Below are 25,258 nucleotides of genomic sequence, written 5' to 3'. Positions count from 1 at the left end.
CAAAATAGTGTACTAATTTTTCAATATGACAGCCATTCAAGGCAGAGATCTATTCTCAAAGTAGGTAGTTCTCTGTGTACAGAATGTCAGGTGGTTTGAGGTGATCTAGGTAGCAATACTTTTGTGTGGTTTCAGATCACTTTTCTATACTTTTTTCAGCCATGGTCGATATTTACATTTACCAGGTGCTAACGGGTTAGTGTTAAAATTAGAAATGTAACCTGAAGCTTTATTTTATAGTCTGACTGATTTTAGGAGATGGATGCCTTAAGTCAACAAATATCACAGACTATAAACAATTTATGATGGGCCTATTAGAGATTTGATCTGAATATCCTCAATTAGGCAAGCTTACAGACATTAAATATATATATGTATTTATTTATTATTAGAAATTGACACTGTAAATCTCATTATATATTTTGAAAAGTATGGAAATGATTGTAGAGAATAAATTTAAACCGGAACTAAGTTTTAAAATAAAATACAAATGATACCAGATGGGTTGTTTGTTTATATATGATATATCATGAGATCTTTCTGTTTACAATAATGTCAAATTACAGGTGTCTGCTCCAAAAATAATGTACAAATGGAAAGTCTGTGAATGTGAATTTTGTTATATATTTATAATAAAACAGCCACAGTAATATACATTTGGACGAATGGTGGACATTGCCTAAAGGATTTTCTACCAAGTATATAATAGCATTTATAACTTTTACAGTCTTAGTCCAAACTATTCCCCATATTGTGCTCTGTAGGTGGCCATGGTGGTTGAGTTATCAGAGCACTGGACTTTACATGAAGTTGTCCCAGGTTCAAATATGTGTAGTGTGGACAGAGAAGAACAGTCATAATTTTTCAAAACCTTTTCCCACTTATTAAGGGTGGTGTCTGCGGAGCTGATAAGGAAAATGTGCCTATTCATTCAGATTGGTCAAAAACCGGTGTTCCCCAGTGTACATATTGATGTGCACATGAAAAAACATTTGACAGTTGGAATTTGATAAAGAGCAGAAAAAAAAACTGCTGCTTTTGTTGCAAGATTCCCCTTCATGTGACCATAGAAAAAACTAATCGTATGTTAATCGCAAGATAGACAAAGTGTTCTGTTGACAAATCTTTAAACCCTATTTCATTCCATTCTTTCTAACTAAACCATCTGACTAAAAGGTATGATTGTCTTGGAAAGCTTGTGAAAATAATTGTAAATCTTAGTGTAAGTTGCACCCAACAGAGACAACTTAACTTCTGTAACTCAATAAACAATGTAATCATCCAATTCTGGCATGCAGTAACATTGGGCCCTCATTATGACTACAATGATTACAATACCTGCGGACTAACCAATTAAATGAAACAAGTAGTCTTTTTTCGACTCCTGAAAGTCTTATTCCATCAATAAGAATTCAGATTTAACAAAGATCGTCTCTGGCAAAGTTGAAGACTGGATTATATAGAGACAATGTTTTCTAATGCTCCGTATTTTTTTTTTTGTTTCTTTAAGAGGTTTTTTGGTACTTTAATTTTATCACACTTCCAAGCACTGGTATTTGTTGGTAAATGTTTTTTGAGGAAGTGAGAAACTGGTACTTTGTTTAACTTTGTGTCAGACATTCAAAATATCAATAAAACATCAAGAAAAACAAAAAATATTTGCCTGACACAATGACAGGCACCAGAGGAATCGTGTCTGATAAAGCGACTTTGTCTGTCATTGACACATGGATTATTTCCAGACTTGACCCCATATTTTTCTAAGGTCATCCTCTGTACATGTAGGTACCATACTATTGTGAATAACTGTGCTTGATGGCAGGTCTAACATGGTCTCAGACCAGTGATGGCTCAGACCAGTGATGGGATTTCAAAATTTTTCTTCTCAGACATTTTTTCCCGAAAATAAAGGGGCATAACTCTTATCGTTATTTAAGCAGGCGTTTTCAAACCACAATTAAGGATCATATGTAATAAAAAAATAAATAATAATTCTTTCACAATTGACTTTAATGTTATTCCACAACATTTTTTGGCCTATTACATTTTTGGGGGGATATTCTGATGATCTTAATCTTTATAAAAACAAAGACCCCAACATCTCACAATCATCTGATAAAAATATTGACATTTGTTGACCATTTAGATTTATTGCTAGGCCTGATCAAAGTAATCTATAGGCAAATGATGTCATTTTAGTTGGTGATCAGCTGATCACCCTAATTCATGTCTACTTTCTGATCATTCCTCCCCAAAATCATGAATACATATTAGCAAAAATGAAAATTCAAACACTCCTCTTCGATTTTAGACCAGAAAGTCACCCAAAAATGCCATACAAAAGGGTGGAAAAGGGAGAACAAGAGAGAGAATTGCTACATATAAACACACTTGAAAAGGGAAGTGATTACTTGTTTGAATCCACATGTAGGTCTAGACTTGTGTTGATGCAGAGAGACCGCTCAAGGTTGTAGGTACTTCAATACATCAGCTGTCAAATTACTTCCATTACTATTATAAGAACAAGTTAGCAAAAAAAATACATATAACACTAATCTGGTTTGCATCAAAACATTGAGGGTACCAGTAATCCTTTTAGCATGTGCATCTGCATGTTTTATTGCAAAGAAAAATACTTCTCGGCATTTTAGTGTTATTTTAGTCAGTTTGTTGTGTAAGCAATGGTGTCAAAAAGAAAAATCACTAAATTGACATGCAGGCAGTCGGAGCTGAAAATAGTATTTGATTTGTTTTTGTAGATGTTTAAAAAGAGAGAAAAAAAACACGACTCCAGCACAGAAATGATATTTGATGTTTCGTCTGTCTGTTGACGTCTGTTGTGTTATCTAACTTCTATAGATCATACCTGATGTTTTTGGACGGAACTTTTCAGTCACGATGGTAGAAAACAACTTAATGGAGCAATAGTCTATTTTTATTATCCCTTATGTTCTTTGCCCGTCTGCTCAGCTTTCAAATGTTACATGTAAACAGATACGAAACCTGTTGCTGTACTTATTCAACTTTTTTGGTAACCGACCAAGTACTAACATCTTTTGTTATTTTATCATGAAAACGGTATCAGAATTCATCAGATGTTCAAATAACATGCAACGCTTTTGCTCAACAAAGTGATACAATCCAGGAATATGTGGTCTTCGTAAAAAGTATAAAACAAGCGTATTGAATTTCAACTAGTAAGTTATATTACCTGCTTCTCACGTGTTGAGGGTTGTCAAACAGAAAAAAAACCTGAGAAGTAAAGCCATTAATAAACTGCATTGTTCTTATCTTTTATTAAACAGAAGTCTGGGAAGGTTTCTGGTATCGTGTGTTGTTGTTAAATGATCTTAAAATCCAATTTTAGACCAATCAATGGATGCACATTGCCTTCCTAATTTCTATCATCACTTCTCTGTAGTTGTCTGTAATAATGTCTGGTAGGCTTATAGTTGAACAATTTTCTCTGAGAAAATTCCATGATTTTACATATGGGGATCAAAATTGTCTAAAATTTTGAAAAATTTGAATATAACCATTACAGTGTTATAATGTAATTTATAATGTCTGTCAAAACTACAAACTTTGATAACTTAGTTCAGAATCAATTAATTTGAAAGAAATTTTCAATATATTCATTTTGCAATATCTATTTTTGAACTAGTATAGCAATAACAGTCAGCTCTTTATCTAAATCTTACATAATGCATCTTTCAGCAAAATAATGTTTTGAATTCCAAGTTATGAAACCAAAGACCTACATTATTTACCATTATTAATTTTTTATTCCCATGAGAAGCAAAGTTTATAATCAACATAGAAACTTTTTGTTTTTTCATATTTGACAAGTTAGTTTGCATTAGTAACTAAAATGTTACGGTTCATGGTACCACTTGAAGTAATAGGTAACTTAACCCTTTATAATGGCTGAGGTCATGTTTTTTTATAAATGAAGAGTAGCCTTATTAAAGGTTATTATCATATAAATATCTTACATAGAGACTGAGTGACAGTTTGAAAGACCATACATGTAATTATGGTTGTCTTTTCTGTAGGATTGAATTTTTTTCTGGTAAAAATTGGTGGTTATTGTTAATAATGGTGAACTTGTATTATCTGAAAGAGGTCAAGCATTTAAATGTTACAAAATATTTGAGTTACTAATAACTGAAGGACAGTTCAGTGTGGACTGCTCAGTGAAATATAACAGTATGTGATCACTTTACAGGCAATCCCAAATGTTACAGTGAGTGGCAGTCCTTAACTATGACATAAATTGACAAAGTACCAAGATAAGATAATCTAAAACTGTCAGCTATGTGTTCCTGCCACAGATAAGCAGAAACTACAAAGTATACCCTGCCTCATACACCACACATTACAGCGTGTAGATATACAAGGCCAAAACCAACCAGAGTTTATAGAAGCAGCAGTGTCCCACTGAAATTTAAAATGCTTTGTAATACAAGTTTCATTAAAATCGAATAATGGTATCTTTATTTTTTGAAATAAATGGCTTCACATCTAGGGGGGATGATTTTCTGTTTCAGAAAATGGCAAATTTTGTTTTGAGTATTTTGAATTCCGTTATTTTCCGTTTCAGAGTTGACCATATTCTGTTTTTTTTCCAGATAAAATGCTATTTTATGAATAAATCATAATGAATAAAACATCGTAAAATGCCTTTTATTACAAAACTGATTATATTAAACCAATGATAAAAAATATTAAATTGTGAATGACTTTTAATGTTCAATGACTAGTTATTCTCCAAACCGGTTTCCAGAATTAAATAACTGAAAATTACGCTTTGTGAGCTTGTTTCATCGTTATGGATAAATACAAAATTGTTTTGAATTGTTGTTTAATATCAGCAAATATCAGCTTTTCCGTCTTTTTCCGTATGAGATTTCAAATTCCGTTTCACATTTCACATCAAATCACAAAAATTCAATGTTGAAGTGGTTGTAAAATTATATTGCTTGTGACTATAATGTTTATAGGTTAATCCTCATAATAAAATCTATACATGGACATCAACTTAAAAACTAAGTGCTCCTTATCTGAAGAGGCAATATTCAGTTTGTATGTACATGTATTAACTTCCCTTTTTATATAGTAAAAAATGCTGACACAAACACCACCAGGCATAAATTTTGAAAGTCAGCAAACAAACTTCGTAATAACATGGCATGGTTTGAATAAAAACAAAAACAACTTAAGAATTATATTTCAATCAATGAAAAGTTTTTCCGTTAATTTTAAAATATTTGAATTAAATGTAAATTAAAAGCCTAGGGGTTATAGATTTCCAGGTGATTACTGTGTGAAAAAGTAGGAGTGAAATCGTTATGTTGAGTGACAGCTGGCCTTGATGTATGTTACAAATAGTCATTATATTGAAATACCTGTATAAATACCACATATTTCAAATTCACAGTAGTTTGCTGCATTTCCCTGTAATATGATACATTGATTTGGGTTGTTGGGTGGTCAAATGAGTAGAGTTGCCTGTGACAAGGAATAGGGTCGCCTGTCCAACCTCGTGGGTTTTTGGTCCGGTTTCCTTCCACCCACTATTAAAAAACCCTAAGCTCTAGCGAATTATTGAAATAAAATTAAACCATATGTTAGTCACGACATGACCTAATTTGTTTTGAGTGAATGGGAAACCCCATTTCTCTCTCTCCCTCTTTTTTTTAAGGATGCAGTCTTTTTATTGCTCAAGGGTTAAAATCTTAGTACATATTTTGGCTGTAAGCCAATGAAAAGGCTGCATTCTTAAAATATTTTGTTTAAAATTTTCCTGAATAACAGTACTTAAGTTTACAGTACTTCCGCAGACTCAAAACCATTTCCTCTTGTTTCTTTTCCTAAAAAGTATTACCGATATTACTTTTTACAGTTTCATCTTGATAAACAGAAACAAAAAATTGCAGAACGTAGTAAATTAAATCACACAACATTTCTTACATAATTATGTTTGTGTAAAGATGCATTATGTATGGTTAAGATATATAAACAGCTGTCTGTTCTTGCTATGATAGTTCAAAAATAGACGATGTGTACATGTGTAGCACCATGGGTCGTGGAGAGCGGGCCATTCCAAACCGGTCAGTCGGTCACCATATCCTATGTATGACCCATGCATCTTTTCTGACTACATATCTTAGTAGCCTTTTGATTGTCTAGTATTTTCACTTCTTGTCTTTTCTTCCACTTCCCATTGTGTATTTACTTCTTCTTATCTATCTCAATTAGTTAAGACGTTTGTCTTACCAGGAATAACAATGCAACAATTTGTTTTTACATTTTATATATCATTATGGTATAATGCATAATAGAATAAAGCCATTCTCTCTAACCTCATTCATGGGCGAGTCTGCTGATAGAAACTGCTACATCATATGGTCTAGGAACTCAGATGGTAATCTCTCCGGAATCTAAAGAAATCTTTTTTGTTTTGATGAACTGATTGCACCAGTAACACGGCCATCTTTTCGAAAAAGGCATACGGATTGTAAAATGAAAGGCATAAACAGGCCCAAACCCGTCACATTCCCGGCATATCCGAAACTGAGATTAATAGGTTGACGTTAACCCCGGCATTCTGGACGTATAGTCTATAACCACTACCGGCTGTGGAAATCGTCTACAAAATAAAACAACTGTTTTTTAACACTCTGAACTAAAATCGCCTCAATTAATTAGTCATTAACGTAAGAAAATCAAATACTATAGTAAACTGCCAATAAGTTTTAACAACTGCATCGTCTTTTTGTTAGGTGATTTTTCAGGTTTTGACTTACAGTCACTCTTTATATTGCACTCAAGGACATCCACATCCATGTTGCGTTCATCATCAGAGGTATCACTTCTACTTCATGGTAAACTATTTGTGTCCTTTACATTTGCAGTATCCGTGATCATCACGAGCTTTCAGATGCTTAGATAATTCCATTAACGGAACATCTTCCTTGTCCAACGCGCTATCCGATCTTTCCTGCCTCAATCGTGTAGCCAGTTGTGCAAACGGTACATCCCCATCGGACTCACTGGTTTCGTTTTCTGAGCTAGAATTGGAGCTCGATGGATTTTCTACATATTGCGCTTTTCGCAGTAACTTTTCCACATCGGATTGTTTTTCCAGAATTTGCCAATTATCAAGTTTTGTTAAACGCAGATCTTGTACATTCGACCTTGTAGTTTAGCCTGTTGGTTGATTATGTATTATAAAGGAGACCGGCAACGTTTGTTCAATTATATTTGCTACCGAATTTGTGGAAGTAGAGGAAGACAAGCCTATCAACTGGGCACCTATATTTCTAAAAAAAAAGCCATTATTACAGATAGAAATGAGTGAAAAATCGAAAAAGAGATACTCACAATAAAATTGGCTAATTCTATCTGCTCCTGGATTCACAGCTCCAAATTAATCCAGTAGTACTATCAGACTTCTTTCCTTGTGTCTGTTTTCTTCGTAATGGTTCCTACAACTTGATTGTTTAGCTGGAAAGACTTTGAAGGTTCCTCGTTCTCAATAAATAATAGCTGCTTGGAATACCTGGGTGAGCTCTGACCAGTCTCGCTCAACACCCTCTTTTATAACCCCCTAATTTCTGCACATCTTAGATTATCCTTGACGTTAATTTCCATCCCAAATATGGAATAAACCTTCCCATTTTTCAAGACCAGGGGTGAGAACATTACCTTATTTGGTCTACCAACCATTGGTCAATAAACAGACAGAATTTGATTAATATTTTGACAATGGTTAGGATTTTACCAAAATATCACTGTTTTTTATATATAAATATATCATTCTTGTTCATCAAGTACATGTACATGTGATTTGACACTATAGAAAGAGTGAAGCAACAATTTTTCAAAGACCCAATATTGTCTGAAGGACCAATGTGTTACACATGTATATTGAAAATTTCAAATTACTTTATTCTGAAAATAAAACACACTTATATGGATATACTACTTCTGAATTTATTAACATGCTACGTTTCGATACACATACAGATATCGTTTTCAAGCAAATAATGATAATCAACAATAAATGTGGTACAATATATAGGTAACAAGTGGAAACGATATCTGTATGTGTATCGAAACGTAGCATGTTAATAAATTCAGAAGTAGTATATCCATATAAGTGTGTTTTATTTTTAGTGAAATCTATTTCTATATGTCTTATAAGGATTATACTTTATTCTGAGCGAAGTTGTGAGTATTTCAAGTTTTGATGCGATATTCTTGATTCTCAATAAACCTGATATATATTCATTGTCAAACATGTACACTTGTACACCCTTTACAACTTATACTTCAATTTATTATGCAGTATGTAACTCTGGGTCTATGTCAACACTATATTGAATATACATAAAAATATCAGATTTATTTGACAATGATTCAAATAAAGATGTACATTAGCTTAGTAGGGTAGCAGACAACAGCACATTGTATGTTTAATTCATTACAAATTCTCAGGTATATCGTCATTTTTTTTCGCTGTTTTTCACCCTTATTTTTACATGCCAGCTTCGATGTGCATAAATCAATAATGATGTATAGTGCAGTATATTATTTGGTGAAGTTTTCAATTTGCCAGATGGCTGGTCGAGTTGTGTTAATATTATACACTAGTTAATGGTTCATGTCATAATTAAACCTTCATGTTTTTCATCAAAAATTCTTTATGAAGATCTGCATAGCCTGAAATGAAAAACCGAAAATATTTTGTGATCAGTGGGCTGTTAAGAAATTACGTTTATATAAATAAAATTTTTTGCTGTTTATAGGAATGAAAAGCAGTGATTTTTATCGTGAATTAAAGTTTCACCTGTTTTTAAAAATGAAAAGCAATGATTTACATCGTACAATGGAATAAAAATTTATATTAAAATTGGAAGAACACTGAGGAAATACTTATGAAAATGAATTTACAAATACATCCAGTTATATTCTAGACAACTTCCTTATCTACTAGGGCAAAAATTTCATCCCAGTTTGACATTTTGTGATTATGTTTTTAACAAACTTTTTAACTAATTATCAATTTAAAAGAATGAAATGATGTTTAAGGTCTTACATTTCTGCACCAATTAGACAAGATCCAAGAGGCATTTGACCTAACAGTGACATTTTTGCCTCCTCTTCATCAAGGGTTCTTTCATGTGCATGTGTTGTCTGTGGTTTTTCGTCCCATTCTTTATGTACCACTTGAAAGGTGAAACCAGGCTTGAAAATCCAGAGACAGTTTCTTGGTCAAGACTTAATCCCAGTACATGTAACATCATACTCAATTGGCTACCTTAGCTCCCACTTTTAAAAAGCTGTTTTTGTTGATCTGATTGCAAGTTTTATTTATTTTAATGCTTATATTATATTTTCAGATGTGTTGTGGTATTATTTAATCCCAAGAGAAAGAAGCAGACTCACATCTTTAATTCCAGTAAAAAGACTATAACAGCTGTAGCATTTTCTAAAGATGGCAAACATTTGGTTACAGGGGAGGTAGAAGAATCTCATTTATTTTACCTGCGAGTAGTGAAGGCTTATTTATTGAATTACCTATCTCTTTCAACAACCGTCTCAAATATTTTCTGCTGAAATGATGTATAAGTAAAAGTCTAATGCTGGCTGACTGCATAAATATCCTGAAAATGCTTACCTGCAAATTTCCTAGATTTATAAGATAAACAGACAAAAATGGCACTTGAGTACCAAAATTTAGGAGCATGCTCTTACAATGCTTCTTTAAATTCAAGTCTTGTTTAACTTATTTTAAAAAATAGTACTTAAGACCTATGCACATTATGGATGATTTTCTGCCCACAAACCTGATTTATGACCAGTGGCAACCTTTGGAGAAAACACTCAGTGCATACCATAATTTCAATCATGCATAGGTCACAGTTCTATGTAATACAATTATTGTTAATTACTGAGTGACCTTTCAACATGACTTCTCCCATCTTTATCAAGCAATAGAATAGTGACCTGTGTATTTGCATTTAAACATGCAGTATGTAAGAACTAAATCTGCCTATTGCAGGTTTTTATTTGGCTTCAAATGTTATATAAATTATTATTTAGACATTTATTCACATGACGAGCCCTATACTAAACTCTCTAGACTATTGGAAGGCGCAGTAGATGGATTGAAATATGATTGCCAATTAATGATTTAATTTAAAAATGGGGAAGCAAGGCTGAGTCTCGTTTCACAAGTAACGTTGCCACGATAATAAACAATCTATGTCAAAACGTCAAACAGTGATAACATCGCTCAGAATAAAATAATTTGAATGAAGTTTTCACTATATTAATTTGGAATCATTTGTTTTGGAACTATTATAGCAAGAGCGACCAGCTCTTTATTTAAATCTTACATAATGCATTAAGAAACTGTTGTGTCCACTTCTTCGTCAGACCAGTTGGTGTAGAACAGTAGGATGTTAAATCTCCATTTCATTATCTACCCAACATGTATTTCATTGTGGGGATCACGTGGCTAAGTGGGTAAGACGCTGGCTCGCTAGCCTGGAGGTCGGGTGTTCGATCCCTGCATTGGCAGAGAAAGTTCATCCAGATTTTCCGGCGTGGTTCCCCCTTGTCAGTGATGCAGGATGGAGGGCCTGACAAGGACAGCTGTCTAGTCGTTCGGATAGGACAAAAAACCTGAGGTCCCGTGTACACATTGGCGTGCACGTAAAAGATCCCTTGGCAGTTGGAATTCGATATAAGAGTAGGTCGTAGCACCGCTGCCCGGGCAAAATTTCCCTCATAGCACACTGTATGGCGTATGCCTGTCTTCATTAGCCCAGGTTAGGAGCAGAACAGTAGGACGTTAAACCCCATTTCATTTCATTTCATTTCATTTGTATTTCATTGTAGGCCGGTCATCTACCTGCAGTACGAGTCTGGGATGTCGAAGATAAATCACAAGTTGCTGAATTTCATGGACATAATTTTCGTGTTAATTGTGTTGTAAGTATTTATATTAATTAATTTATTAGATCATTATCTTATATGTATATTGATTTATGACAGGTATTACTTATGATATCACATGTACGTAGTCTAGACACATTCAATCATTATACCATTATAAATTTTGTGTCTTGTTTTGAATTAAATAGGAGTCTCTAGTAGTAACATTTTGATGGTAATTATACCTTCATGGGAATGGAGAATTCCGCATAATTGGCCGATCAATGTCTATTTATTGTGATGCATACCAGGAATGAAAAAATTTATAATGGTTCCGTTTTTTGATGGATTGCGCTTTAACAATTTATGATAATTACACGTTCCCAGACTTGAAAACAGCACATTGATGAAGTTTCAAGTCATCATATTTTGTGATGGATTGCTCTTTAACAACATTTTCTACATAAAGAGGAGTTAGCACTCTCACCATGAAAACATATAATGAATTTGAATATCATGTATTCAGGATAACCTTAGATTTATCTAATGTAATTATCAAAGCACTGACTTATTTAGGGCAAGGTGAATGTATTTTCTTCACGAGCATTCCGTAAACTTGTTGAATACCACCAAATAAAATTTGTATTCATTTTACATGCAATTTAATTTGAGCATCTGTGAAGTAGCTGAGGGGTAAAGACTAAAAGAGCTCACCCTCAGTGTCTGACCACATTGGCCTGTGTAGAATGTAGTGATACCGCTGGGGATATTGAGGATGAGACCTCATACAAACTGCTGGCTCGTTAAATTTTTAAGGGTTTAAAAATTTTCTGAAATCCTGACAAATTTCATATAATCCAATACAGATGGGTTGTCTAGATATGACATATTTGCACTATTTGATTGCTGAACCATTTGGTTATCTAAGTCATATTGAGTAATATTTCATTTAGAGATGATTTTATGAAAAAAATATGATTAGACGACAAGAATTTGTAAGATAATGTCACTAATGCTGATGTTGGTTTTATTTTTTCAGGCTTTTTTTCCTAACAGTAAATACATTGTATCCATTGGATCTCAACATGATAAAATGGTTAATGTATGGAACTGGAAAACAGGGAATAAAGTAGCCTCTAACAAGATATCTTCAAAGGTATGTTTAAACATTATATATAGCCTGTGAACTGTTTGATAGGAATCAACTTTATTGTTGTAATGGGGCTTGGGTGTTTGAGTGGTTTAACTTGTGCACTTTGGTTTAACTTGTGCACTTTAGTAGATGATCAGGTGTGTTATTGAGTCAGGGGAGCTACTGTGGCTTAGTGAATAAAACGTTGGCTCGCTAACCTGGAGGTCCCCTGTTCGATCCCTGCATTGGCTGAGAAAGGTTCATTGAGTTTTCCGGCGTGGTTCCCACTTGTCAGTATTGCAGGGCTTGGCAAGGGACAACATATAGTCGTTAGGATGGTAAAAAAAAAACCGAGGTGCTGTGTACATATCGGCATGCACGTACAAAATCCCTTGGCAGTTGGAATTTGATATAAGAGTAGGCCGTAGCACTGCTGTACGGGCAAAATTTCCCTCATATCAAACTGTATGGTGTATTCCCGTCTTCAAGTGGTGTGGTTTCGACCCCAACCTCATGGGTTTTCTCTAGGTCCTCTGGTTTCCTCCCACCGCTAAAGACTTCTACATGCAAGCGAATTGTTGAAATAAAATTGTACCATATGTTAATCGTGAGATGACCTACTTTGTGTAAGAGGGCATTAAACCCTATTTCTCTCTTCTCTCTCTCTCTTCTACATTATTAACACTTATCAAGAACATTTATACTCTGTCTATGTTAGGTTAGTGCTGTAGATTTTAATGAAGAAGGTGGCTGCTTTGTGACTGTTGGTCATCGACATGTTAAATTCTGGTACTTAGACTGCAGTAAATCAAAGGTAGGCCTAAGGAATGTTTCACATGGAAAATATTTATGTTCTTCTACTAGAATTTATTATTATATCTAAGATATTTTCAGGCTGTGAATGAAGAAATCCTGGAAGATATTAAGCTTTTAGTTTAGAAGGAAGACCCCCAGTCATTGGGTAGTTACCAAATGCAACAAAAAGACTTGATCAAATTTGTTCAAACACAAACTTTCTTAATCTGAGAGAGATTTCTAATTAGAAAGTGACACATAGAATATAATAGGTCAATGATTATGAAATTTCATAAACATTTCTTGCACCGTTTATTAGATATGCTCCAGAAACGATTAAGGACTGTCGAAGCCCATTTCAGTACCCCTCGCTTGACTTTGCTCGTTTTGGATAATAAACTTGTGAAAAATAGCTGCTAACAAGTAATGTCTACATGTACATTGTTCTTTATAAAATACCCAAAAGTAACTTTATTTATTTCAGATAAGTGCACCTCGTCCGTTATCTGGACGTAATGGTATATTAGGTGATCAGAAGAATAATTATTTCTGTGATGTAGCGTGTGGTCGAGGTAAACAAGCCAGTAGTACATACTGTATTACACAAGCTGGTTTACTCTGTGAATTTAATGAGAAAAGATTAATAGATAAATGGGCAGAATTAAGAGTAAGTATATACTAATTTCACTGTACCGTGCAGTGGATGCTTACGACTTGATATTTATTGTTTATTTCTTGCAATAGCTGTGTAGTTTGTCTTGTCTGCAGGTTTGTTTTATCGGTTTTGTTTTGTATGTAGTGCAGTCCTCCTGTACTTACTATTATATCTGAGCAAATTGTTTAATAAATTAATGTTTTAGTGAAGATAAAATGTTTGTGGTTAGTGTGAGCAAGGCTTGATTGTCACAAATTCAAATCTAGAGTCTGTTTATACACACAAGTCGTAATCAATTTTTAAAAAAAAAAAGATTTGTTTTAGCAGAAGAAATCCACCACAGTATTAAGGTTTATAAACCTGTAATAGATAAACCTTGTTTATTCAGAATATAGAAAGAATCTCTGTTCAGATTGGCTGAAATCAAGTGTAGACCTACCGTCAGTGTATACAAATGCCTATCAAAACTACTGATACAATTTTGTGTAGAATAGAAAATAGTTTTATACAGTTAAGTTATTATTTTGTTATTTCTATTTTTCAGACAAAAAGTGCTAATTGTATAAATGTATCAGAAGAATATATATTTGTTGGTTGTGCCGAAGGAACAGTGAGAATTTTTAGTTCACAAACTCTATATTTTTTATCCACAATTCCATACCCACATTATCTGGGTGTGGATGTTGCGTCAGCCATCACACCCAGTCATGTTGTATGTAATAAAGAAACTGCCAAATATCCCGATGCCATGGCCATTGCCTTTGATGATCTTAACAGACAGGTAAGTTATTTAAATTTGGATTAAAATAATTATACCATCAAGCATTGCAATATTGTATAAAATAATTATACTGTCACTCATTGTAAAATTGTATAAAATAAACAATATACAGATGTTTAAAAATCTGGTCATGGGTGAAACAAGAAGTGTATAATAACAGAATCTTTTTTCAGCAAAATAATGTTTGAATATAACATATTTATCATCATACATTGTTGAAAAGAGAATGAATCTGTGACCCCAACCTCAGCATTTTCTCTGAAAAAAAATGTTTTTGGCTGGGGAATAAAGCTATGTTAAAAAAAATTAATCTAATAATTGCTCAAATCTTTTGATTTAAGAATAAAATACTATTTTCATTGAAGAATGGTAATCTGATATCTTCGTCCAATAAATTGTCCTAATAATGTTTCTCTTTTCTTCGTAGTTAACTTGTGTATATAGTGATCATAGTTTATACGTGTGGGATGTTAATGACATTAAAAAAGTTGGAAAAGTCAGATCTTTCTTATATCACAGTGCTTGTATATGGGGATTAGATGTAAGTATACACTTTCACAGATATTGAATTATATTTATTATGTATATTGAACTGGCTGTAAGAATTAGTTTTAAGTGAATATGGAAACGGATTCTAGGAGGAATTCTGTGGTCTAAGGGGAGATAATATTGTGTCAATGACTAGATGTCAGAGTTACCTCCCTTTAATGTGCTTTCATGCTATTATCATCTGATTTACTATGTTTCAGGTGTATCCTGTATTAGATAATAATAATTCTACACTACCTCCAGGGTCATTTTTAACTTCATCAGGTGATGATACAGTTAGAGTATGGAACATCGAACCACAATTACCTGATAATACATTGTATAAACGAAATATATATAGCAATGTAAGTATTTATACACTTACTGTCTATGGTTCTGAAATATTTTAAATTCTGGAAGATTTTATCATTCTCAATTGGAGATGAAATTATCTTATATATCAGAATTTTTTTTACAGAAAGGAAAAATTAAAGGGAATTATTTGGGATTGCAGATTTAAAATAATCAATACTATATATTTGTTTACAGGAATTATTAAAGATTGTGTATGCGGATCCTTCCTACGCGTTTTTATGTGATGGAGAATATAATCAAGGTACGGATCTTTATAATAAAATATACAAATATAAATATTTTGTGTTAACTGATTTCCGATTTCACATGAGTTGACATTTATATTATAATAATAATGAGGAATAAAATTTGTACTATTATTTTGAAAGTGGACACTCTAGAGAGTCTAATTTTATACACAGTGTTTATTTTATGAGACGAAGAAGGCTATTGATTTTTAATGATTTTTTTATAATTATTGACAGAGCTATGCCCCTTGATTACTTAGGAAAATCTTTGGGATGCTCTAGAGGCCAAAGTTGTCATCCGATTGACGTGAAATTTATACACAGCGTTTCTGTTCCTTATTGTCAGCGATTTCAGTTGATTAGAACTATTGTCTTATAAGTGTATGGTTACTTTATGCACCCAATTGTTTATTAGATGAATGAATTATTAATAAACCAATGATTTTATATGTATTTCAGCCGGTTCAACAGATAAAACTGATACTACATATGATAGTAAAAATGGTATAAGATCTATACGTGTTAGTCCCGATGGTAAACAGTTAGCTACTGGTGATAGGGAGGGAAACATAAAGTAAGTTACCATCTTTTACAGAAGAAGAAGGAGGGTTGAAAAATCCTGTTTTTTATGGTGAATTAATTTGAATTGAAAGTAATTTACAGCAGTCCAACTTTGTCTGTCTGGTTAGATTATTAAAGCTTTTAAATTTGTTGAAATTCATATTTTATTTTTTTGTGTTTGTAGAATCTATGATATGCATTTTATGGATGATGTACGATCTATAGAAGCTCATGATGGCGACGTTTTGTGTCTGGAATATCATTATGTACCAGGAGGTAAGATTAGACGATACCAATTCATTTCATATAAAAATTTCTAAATCAAGATTTTGGATGTAAATCCTTCATATACATTCTAATTGATTTCAAGTTATTGAGGTTTGAAGTTTAACCTCTTAAAAGGAGGTATATTTTGACAGTAATGTTTACATTAAACTTTTTTTCTTAAAAACTTTCTCGGTAGGTGCAGCAAAGTAGGACATTAAACCCCATTCCATTCATTCATTCTAAAAACATTTGTAAAAAGTCCTCATGCAGGGTATATGACTTCAGTTTTTTCAATTAAATTAAAATGGATTTCAGACTATGAATGTAAAGAGTCTAATTTAGATCCATAAATTATAATGGATTTCAGACTATCAATGTAAAGGAGTCTAAGTAAAATGCACAAAGTATTTATTGAATTTTGAACCGCTTTGTTTTCAGGACCTAAGTTACTAGCTACAGCAAGTCGAGATAGATTAATACATGTATTTGATGCTGAACAGAATTATGGTTTAATACAAACATTAGATGATCATTCATCATCTATAACAGCTGTGAAATTTGCTTCAAGTGATGATAAGCTTAAAATGTTAAGTTGTGGTGCTGATAAATCTATTTTATTCAGAAATGCTACCATGGTAAGAAACTATGAAGTGATCTTTGTATTAATCTTATTATAATTATATGTTTTTTTCTGTATGAGATTCATCAAGGCATTTTACACAATGGAGGTCTTCACTGTTCAGTTAAACTCACCAAGCACAGTTGGATGAAACTTATCAGTTTTATTTCTGTCTGTAAGGTGCAGAGATTTTAGTATTGAACTAAATATTATATTATATAACGATTTGTAAATTCAATACCAGTACATATTTTGTTTTACATTGCAGAGTCCAGAATTACAGTTTAATGTTGATCAACATTTAGCTAGTAAGGCTACATTATATGATATGATTATAGATCCTTCACATAAATTTGTAGCTACAGCATGTCAAGATAGAAATGTCAGGTAAGATTAGAATAAATGGTATGATTGATGCATGATTTGAACTATTATTGATTATTTCATCATAGGTTGTCACCCTTGATTAGTGTCTTGTGTCTCGTAAATACTCCTACAGCCTACACAAGAAAAAAAATGCTGTTTCCTTTATGGATTGTTCTGACAAATTAGCTGCTAGGGCATAAATTTGGTTGCCTGGCAACTGTTTTTTACATTAAAAATCAGAATTTTGTTTGTGAGAAGAACGTCAAAACCTCATTTAAAAAATTAAATTTATTACATAATCCATGAAATTGTAAGATATTAATTTCCTTTCTTGGTTTTAACAGAATCTACAGCATAGCGAAAGCTAAACAGAAGAAGAATTATAAAGGAACGCAGGCTGATGATGGTGTTTTATTACGATTACAGCTTGATCCGTCTGGTTCGTACGTGGCTACGAGTTGTACAGATAAATCTATTTGTATTGTTGATTTCTACACAGGAGAAGTGGTAGCTACTATGTATGGACATTCAGAGATAGTCACTGGTATCCAGTTTACTAATGATCTCAAACATATCATATCTGTCTCGTCAGATGGGTGAGTGTAATTTAATGATAAATTTGTCTATGCACTTCTTGTTCAAGATTAAGATTTTAGTTTTCAATGAAGATATTAAACAAATATTATGCAAGAGCTAAATCTGCCTATTGCAGGTCTTTCTTTAGGCCTGAAATGTTATCTAAAGTATTAATTAGACATTAATTAACTTATCCAGACCATAATCAACTCTCGATGGCATCGCTAGCCTGCAATGTTTATTTGATTAGGTTCTGATTTGCCGTTCAACTTCCATTTAGAATTAAATCAAAAAATGGATAATCGAGACTGTTTTTTTTCCTACCGACTTTAGTAATGATGATCGAGGCTATCCCCAATATTCAATCGCTAAAATCTTGGTTCAGAGTGGATCAATTTGACTGAAATTTTCAGCAAATTCCCTTTACATTATCTAGTTTTTAACTATTATAGTGAGAACTGTTAGCTCTTTATCCAATCTTTCATAATGTATCTTTAAATAAGTTATTTATTATAAAAATTTAGAATTTAAAGCAATTTGATTAATTATGATTGCTAAGATGTCTGGTACAGAACTATTTTTCCCAAGGTGTCGAGGACAAAGCTGTTTTTCTATATGTATGCTCTTTCTTTTCACTCCCGCTTTAAATGATGGTGATTCCTTATTTACTTTTACTTTATCATTTAAAAATTCAAGACATGTCTGCCCTGGATTTAAAAATGTATTTTTTATCACAGATGTATATTTATATGGAAATTATCAGCTGATATGACAAAACATATGCGATCACGGATGGATGTGGTGGGAAAGATTCCTAGAGAAACCAAATCTTATGATGATCTCAGGTATATTAATAGTAAAATGTGTAAAACATGTGATTCATTTATAGAAATAATCAATAATCATCTACTAGTTGAGTGGTGATTCATTACAACAGTATGATATAACACTATCATTGTATTATTATTGTGCTCTTTTATCAGCTGTGTCCAGTTTAGATTTATACTCTGTGGGACTCGGGAGGAATTTATTTTGTGTGATATAGCTAGACTGAAATTACCAAAGTATTGAAATGTGAATGTTGCATATCAGACAAGATTCTAAAGATTATGTTGTGGGATATAGATGGATAATGTCAAAATTATGTTTAATTATAATGAAAACATAATTTATGATACTTATATTTGATACTTATATACAAGAATTGTTTTGTGACTTTTGTCAGAGATGAACATTATTCTGGTCATGATTAACTTGGGGAAAGGACTACTTTGCTTTCTCGATGCATATCTTTTTGCACGCCCACATGTTCTCTGTCCATCTCTTGCAAAATGTGGGCATATCTTCCATAGCAACCGCTTGTTGGTAGTGTATGTGGGAATGGGGAGAGAGACTGTTTCCAGATCTGTTGCTTTGATTTACCTTAATGGAAAATCTGAAAGACGGGTGTATTCTGAGAATAATTCTTTTGATATCTGCTGTATTAAGGATTTATCATTTCAGGAGAGGAACTAATATACTACCTGATGCTCTAAGTTTAAATATAGATGATCATATACCTGTATTAGATAATCAGTTTAAATCACCGGGCAGAGTATTAGATATAATACAAGGTACAGATACTGTAGACAGTGGTGCAGATAAAATTAATCCTAATCTGGATTATAGATTTAGTGTGGGAGAACTTCCTAACTGGGCTAAAATTAAGGTAGGACTCAACATATTTATTTCTCTTTCCAATGACACCGAAATCCATTAAAGAGTAGTGTGGATTGGTGGCCGAGTGGTTTTATCTTGACTTCAAGGTCTACTATGAAGTCAGGTGGCTTAGTTTTGATTTCTTGCGAGTGAGTTGCAATGAGTAGGGTCGTCTGCCCAACCTTGTGGGTTATTTCTCTTCCTCCAGCTTCCTCCCACTTCTAAAGACCCCATACACGCAAGCAAATTATTGAAATAAATTGAACTGTATGATAGTCTCTCAACTGTAAATCAGGGTTCAAGTTTATAAAATCTTGCCAATGCAATACAGGACTTTTTGAATCATACTATTCATACATTGCAGTGAGTTATCATTTCATTCACCTTTTGACTTTTACAGCTTGTAGAATTTTAGAGCTAACTTAGCAACTGGTCAGAGGCCTGACAATCAATCCCCAGGCATTTTTGCTCATGCCATGTTGTTTTAAATTTAGTAAAGGAATACATTTTTTTGTGTAATATCAGTTTTATCGATGATAAATTAATGTTTGATTATTTGTAATTTCTGTTAACAGATGGGTGATACTATGTCTGAAACGTCTGATTCTAGTAGTGAAGGTAACCAACCTCGAGGACGCTGGGCACAACGAGCTGATACTAATACATCTGTATACTCACAATTAGACAAATCTATAGATAACAGTAGTAGTGCTGAGGGTAAGTTATAGTTATGTTAAATAACCATAAAATATGTTTTGAATTATGCTGAGTTTCAATCTCAATTTTCATTTTTAGAAAAGTATTATAATGCTCTGTGGGGGTAGTTCTCTGGTTCACCATGGATGGGATGGATTAATATGTATTGAATCTAAAAACCACATAGTCAAACTGAATATTTAAGAAAAATGTCACTCATTGTCAGTTTTCACTGTGGTAGATCTTGGTGTATTTTTGGGGAATTCTCCATATTTTCAACAAATATTAGCTTATATTTTGGATAGATCTCTGGTTTGGCATCTCCACCATGCACTGTGAGGGTAGTTCTCTGGTTCACCATGGATGGCATGGATTAAACTGTATTGAATCTAAAAACCACATGTGACATAGGCCATTTTTATTCAACCTCCCTAAGTAAAAAAGATTCCACATATGGAAGATAACTCCCAAAGACTCCAATAAAGAACAAAAGGGGAGGGAACTCTTCCATGAAAGGTGGCATTACTATATGACAATAATTTCATATATTTCCCAGAGTTTGAATAAGACAAATTTCAGGTTTTTAATGCTTTAAAACCTGGTATTATGTAAATATTGACTACCCTTGTTCCCTAAAAAAAATTATAGAGAAAAATAATCCTTTTTAAATTAAGTTTTGCGGTTCATTTCCAAAATCTCCCAAAACAACTTCTCCTCTCTTGAGGTGCAAGAGAGAGCGAGAGAGCAGTAGTTTTGGAATGTACAGGTTTGGATGTTTTGTAAATTGTGTATCATATTTATTGAATGTTTTGTAGAACGAAGACGGTTCACGTCTGAAGCGAATGCCTTACAGCAACAAATAGCTGATTTAAGAAGAGAGACAATGGTTCTTAACCAGCAAACTAATTTACAGGTAAAATACACAATATGTGTACATTTAAATAATATCTGTGTTTACAAACCTGTACAAAGATAGATTGATAAAAACAATTTATTTTATTATAGAACATTACTATAATTATTGATTATTTTATTATAGAACATTATAGTACTATAATTGATTATTTTGGTATAGAACATTACTATAATGGATGATTATTTTATTATAGAACATGATGGTACTATAATAGATGATTATTTTATTATAGAACACTAGCAGAATGCCCGGCTTCGCTCGGGGGTCATAACCCCGAAACCGGAAGTGGTAGACTAACGCCACCTGGCCTATGTTACTCCCCGGTCCGAGCTACCCCTATACCCCAAATTTCAGACTCGGGGCAGACCTAGTGTAGCCGCCAACCCCGAACAGACAGACAAACAAATATTAGTATAGATGATGGTACTATAATAGATAATTATTTTATTATACAACATGATTGTACTATGATAGATGATTTCTTTATTATAGAACAGTACAGTACTATTTTTGATGATCATTTTATTATAGAAAATTACCATAATGATTTTACATTGTAGAACATTCCTATAATTGATGATGATGACGTGACTAATGTAGATGATGAGGAAGAGTTTTTCTCATCTTGTATCAATAACAGAGACAGTATAGATAGTGATCGACCTTCCTGGGATCCTGTAAGTACATTAGAATAATTGACATTAGAGTATTATAGAAAAGTCAGAGAGTATATAAAAAGGTATAGATTATAATAAAAAAAAGTATAGATAATAATAAAAAGGTAGAGTAAAAAATGGTGCTGTGAAAATGAGAATTATGCTTTTTATAGGATTTTTACGTCTGGATTTTTTTATCTAAGTGATCACTGTCAGGGCAATATTTTCCTCATAGCACACTGTGTGGCGTATGCCTGACTTCAATAGCCCAGGTGGTGCAAAAAAGAACAATGTTAAATCCCATTTCATTTGATTTGTTATTTTCCAGGGTGAATGTCGATCTCCACTGTATTCTACAAATTCATTGGGTAGAAGACTGGGTGGTGTTGGTAGAAAATGGGGAAGTCGTACGAGTTTAAACTTTGATAAACATTTTACGTTTGAGATGGAAGATAATGAAGATGAATCAAGATCTGATACACCAGAAGTCATTTATTATCCAGAAAATGATCTAGATAGTGTTAAATCATTTGGAAGGTAAATTAGTTATTCTGTTCTGCCAAGACTCCATTGTTATTCTGCTTTGTGGTGCCTATTATTAATTTATAAATAATGGTTGTTTTGAACTTCACCTTGTGTTCAAGGCCTAATTTGAGAGCTATACTTGCCTGTTCTCAGGCCTGTTTCTTACTTTAAATGTTATATGAATTTTAAACATTTATTCACATGACATACCCACAATCAACTCTCTAGAGCATCAGTTTAGACAACATCAGCTTAGATATGGAGTGGATTAAACGTTCAGGTTTTGTGACACATTGAAATATATTTTGTTTTATGGAATATTTTCAGTTCTTACTCGGTGTTTAACAAGGCAAATAAACCAGCAAGAAAATCTGGCATACTAGATGATGGTAAATATTTATTTCTGATTTTAAAAACTATGAAATAATTGGTTGATTTCTGCAGTCTTTTGTTGTCTGTTGTGGTCAAGTGGTCTAATGCATACACTTTAGATCATAGGGTCTGTTATAGAGTAGAGTTGTATGGGTTTGATTCCAAGCATATACAGGACAAGGAGCAGGGTCTTGTGATTTTTCTCCAGGTCGTCTGGTCTCCTCTCACTGCTAAAGACCCCTACACACAGGCGAATTATTGAAATAAAATTGAACCATATGTTAGTCACAAAATGACTTAGTTTTATGTTCAGTGGATGTTTAACCCCATCTCTCTTTTTCTCTACAGATTCTGAGAGTACAGATCCAGTATCATTAGAAGATATGGAAGAAGAGGAGGATACTGGTGGTTTATCTAATCCTAGTACCCCTTCAGAACCTGATAAATATTTCCTTGCAACAACTCCTGACAAGGTAAAAAAAACAAAAAAAAACAAACATGAAATACTTAACAATAAAACTTGATCATAGAACATAAAGAAAAGTTTAAATAGATAATTGGAAACAACACACAAGCTTAATACTTCTTTAAAGCATCTACTTTCAATTTATCAAAGAATTGGGGGATATAATGATGGTATAACGTTTAAACCTTTTGATATAATGATAATATAAATGAATGAAATGTCCCACTTATCTTCACCTACCGGGCTAATGAATATCTGAATACGCCATACACTGTGCTATACAGGAAATTTTGCCCAGACAGCAATTGAATTCCAACTGACAAAGGTTCTTTTACGTCGACACTAAGGTATACACAGGGCGTTTTTTTTGTTCCATCCTAAAAACTACATGCTGTTCCTTCCCAGGTCCCTTGGAACCTCCTGGTTAATGAGCCAGTGAGTTCTCACTAAGTTGACTAAGCCAACATGTCTCCTGATATTATAATTAAACTTTTTTATTTTCATTTTTTCACAGGAAAAGTTTGTGAAAGAAAATTTTGAGAATGTAGCTTTCACACCAGTCGCCCCAGAAAAATTCCACAAAGCCTTGGATCATTTGGAAGAAGAAATGGATAGTAATATTCCTCGTCCATTTAGTCCAAGGCTTAGCATATCTGCCAGATTTCTTTCTCGTGCTCAGCAAGCTGGTCTCAGGTTAGTATTCTTATAATAGAATTAATAATGTAGAGTTTGTTATAGAGATAGGGTTTCATATCCACTGGACACAAACTATGTCATTTCGGGACTAACATATATTACAGTTTGATTTCAATAATGTGTTTGCATGTATGGACCTTTAGTAGTGGGAGGAAAAAGGAGGACCCAGAGAAAATCCACAATGCTGGGCACATGACCTGACGCCTTGTCATGTACAAGTTTGGGACCGAAACCATGTCATTTGGCTTAATGACAGACCCTATGATCTTAAGCGCAAGCATTAGACTTATCAACCAACCAACCATAAGGAAATATTGATACTGCTTCATAAACGTACTTTAACAATACAATAGTATTATATGGCCCAGGTACCGAGCCTGACACATCTCCGCCATCTTCGACTTGTAACGTCATATCGTCCGAATGGACAATTATCCAAGGAATAAGCATGTCAATTATACTTGAATTGACAAAGTCGTAGGCTTTTTTTTCAAAGAGCATTGCCACATGATTACAACCATTAAATGCATGTATGTGATTAAGCACATCTGAGTATCAAAGGGTCTCCATTTAAAATGGGTTGGCATGTACAAAAATATAGCACAATTATTATTACTATTTTATCTAAGAGATATAAAGATTGGTGTCTGAAACCAATATAAACCTAAAATCAATTTAAGTTAGAATTGATCTAATCAAATAATTTTGGACCAATATGTTTCAAAATCAATTTAAGTTAGAATTGATCTAATCAAATAATTTTGGACCAATATGTTTCAAATATAATTGTTGGTATTTTATCTTTCAGGAGTACATTTGCTGGGATACAAAAGCAAGAAAACTGGTATGATGTAAGTACTATTTATTTACTAATTTATATAATATATTAATATGTTAATTTTTGCACTGGTTCATTTGGGAATGTTTTTCTTCCATACTAATATATTCAAATATTCTAACCTTGTTTTAATATTAATATTTTGTCGTTATATTTGTCAATTATTGTGGGGCTGGGGTTTTTTTGTCTTCAAAAACTTTAAAAAGGGAGATGGGTTTTAAATAATGCTAAACCTGTACTCCATCCCATTCAGATATCCTGAATAAAGTATTGTTTATGAAAAGTTGTTCATAAAAATTCAAATTCTTGAATCTAAGATCATGTATAAATTTAACAAAAAATTAAATCACAAGAAAGCCATTGATATCCATCTTATTTTATAGTTAATACAGAATACGTTGAATGAAGATAGCAATTTTTCTTCTATTTGTCCATGTGATATTATAATGTATCTAAAAGATTTAATAGATGTATGTATAACAAAGTTATCGTAGATCATCATTTGGCAATTACCGACAGCAGGGTTGCATTTAACCCCAAGTGTATAGAGATATGTCTGATTTGTC

The 25,258-nt window shown here is 33.0% G+C and overlaps 1 protein-coding gene across 3 annotated transcripts in view; it reads left to right on the top strand.

The window, feature by feature from the left end:
* The window catches only part of LOC130012818 (mitogen-activated protein kinase-binding protein 1-like), a 67,990-nt gene that overhangs the window by 25,293 nt on the left and 17,439 nt on the right, over nt 1–25,258 (top strand). For all 3 annotated transcript variants that reach the window (XM_056100767.1, XM_056100768.1, XM_056100766.1), the window contains exons 3-26: nt 9,408–9,528; nt 10,912–11,004; nt 11,987–12,103; nt 12,798–12,893; nt 13,359–13,541; nt 14,074–14,310; nt 14,738–14,851; nt 15,060–15,203; nt 15,388–15,454; nt 15,900–16,014; nt 16,186–16,277; nt 16,707–16,903; nt 17,156–17,274; nt 17,598–17,849; nt 18,567–18,674; nt 19,333–19,537; nt 20,103–20,244; nt 21,039–21,136; nt 21,700–21,816; nt 22,124–22,332; nt 22,648–22,709; nt 23,041–23,165; nt 23,673–23,851; nt 24,663–24,705. In XM_056100767.1, the coding sequence (XP_055956742.1) occupies nt 9,408–9,528; nt 10,912–11,004; nt 11,987–12,103; nt 12,798–12,893; nt 13,359–13,541; nt 14,074–14,310; nt 14,738–14,851; nt 15,060–15,203; nt 15,388–15,454; nt 15,900–16,014; nt 16,186–16,277; nt 16,707–16,903; nt 17,156–17,274; nt 17,598–17,849; nt 18,567–18,674; nt 19,333–19,537; nt 20,103–20,244; nt 21,039–21,136; nt 21,700–21,816; nt 22,124–22,332; nt 22,648–22,709; nt 23,041–23,165; nt 23,673–23,851; nt 24,663–24,705 (3,235 nt within the window). The remainder of the gene's footprint in view (nt 1–9,407; nt 9,529–10,911; nt 11,005–11,986; nt 12,104–12,797; nt 12,894–13,358; nt 13,542–14,073; nt 14,311–14,737; nt 14,852–15,059; nt 15,204–15,387; nt 15,455–15,899; nt 16,015–16,185; nt 16,278–16,706; nt 16,904–17,155; nt 17,275–17,597; nt 17,850–18,566; nt 18,675–19,332; nt 19,538–20,102; nt 20,245–21,038; nt 21,137–21,699; nt 21,817–22,123; nt 22,333–22,647; nt 22,710–23,040; nt 23,166–23,672; nt 23,852–24,662; nt 24,706–25,258) is intronic.

Source organism: Patella vulgata, chromosome 5, assembly GCF_932274485.2.
Source record: "Patella vulgata chromosome 5, xgPatVulg1.2, whole genome shotgun sequence".
Taxonomy (NCBI): Eukaryota; Metazoa; Mollusca; class Gastropoda; family Patellidae; genus Patella; species Patella vulgata.
The sequence above is the reverse complement of the archived record's forward strand: the minus strand, read 5'-3'. Positions and strand labels throughout refer to the sequence as shown.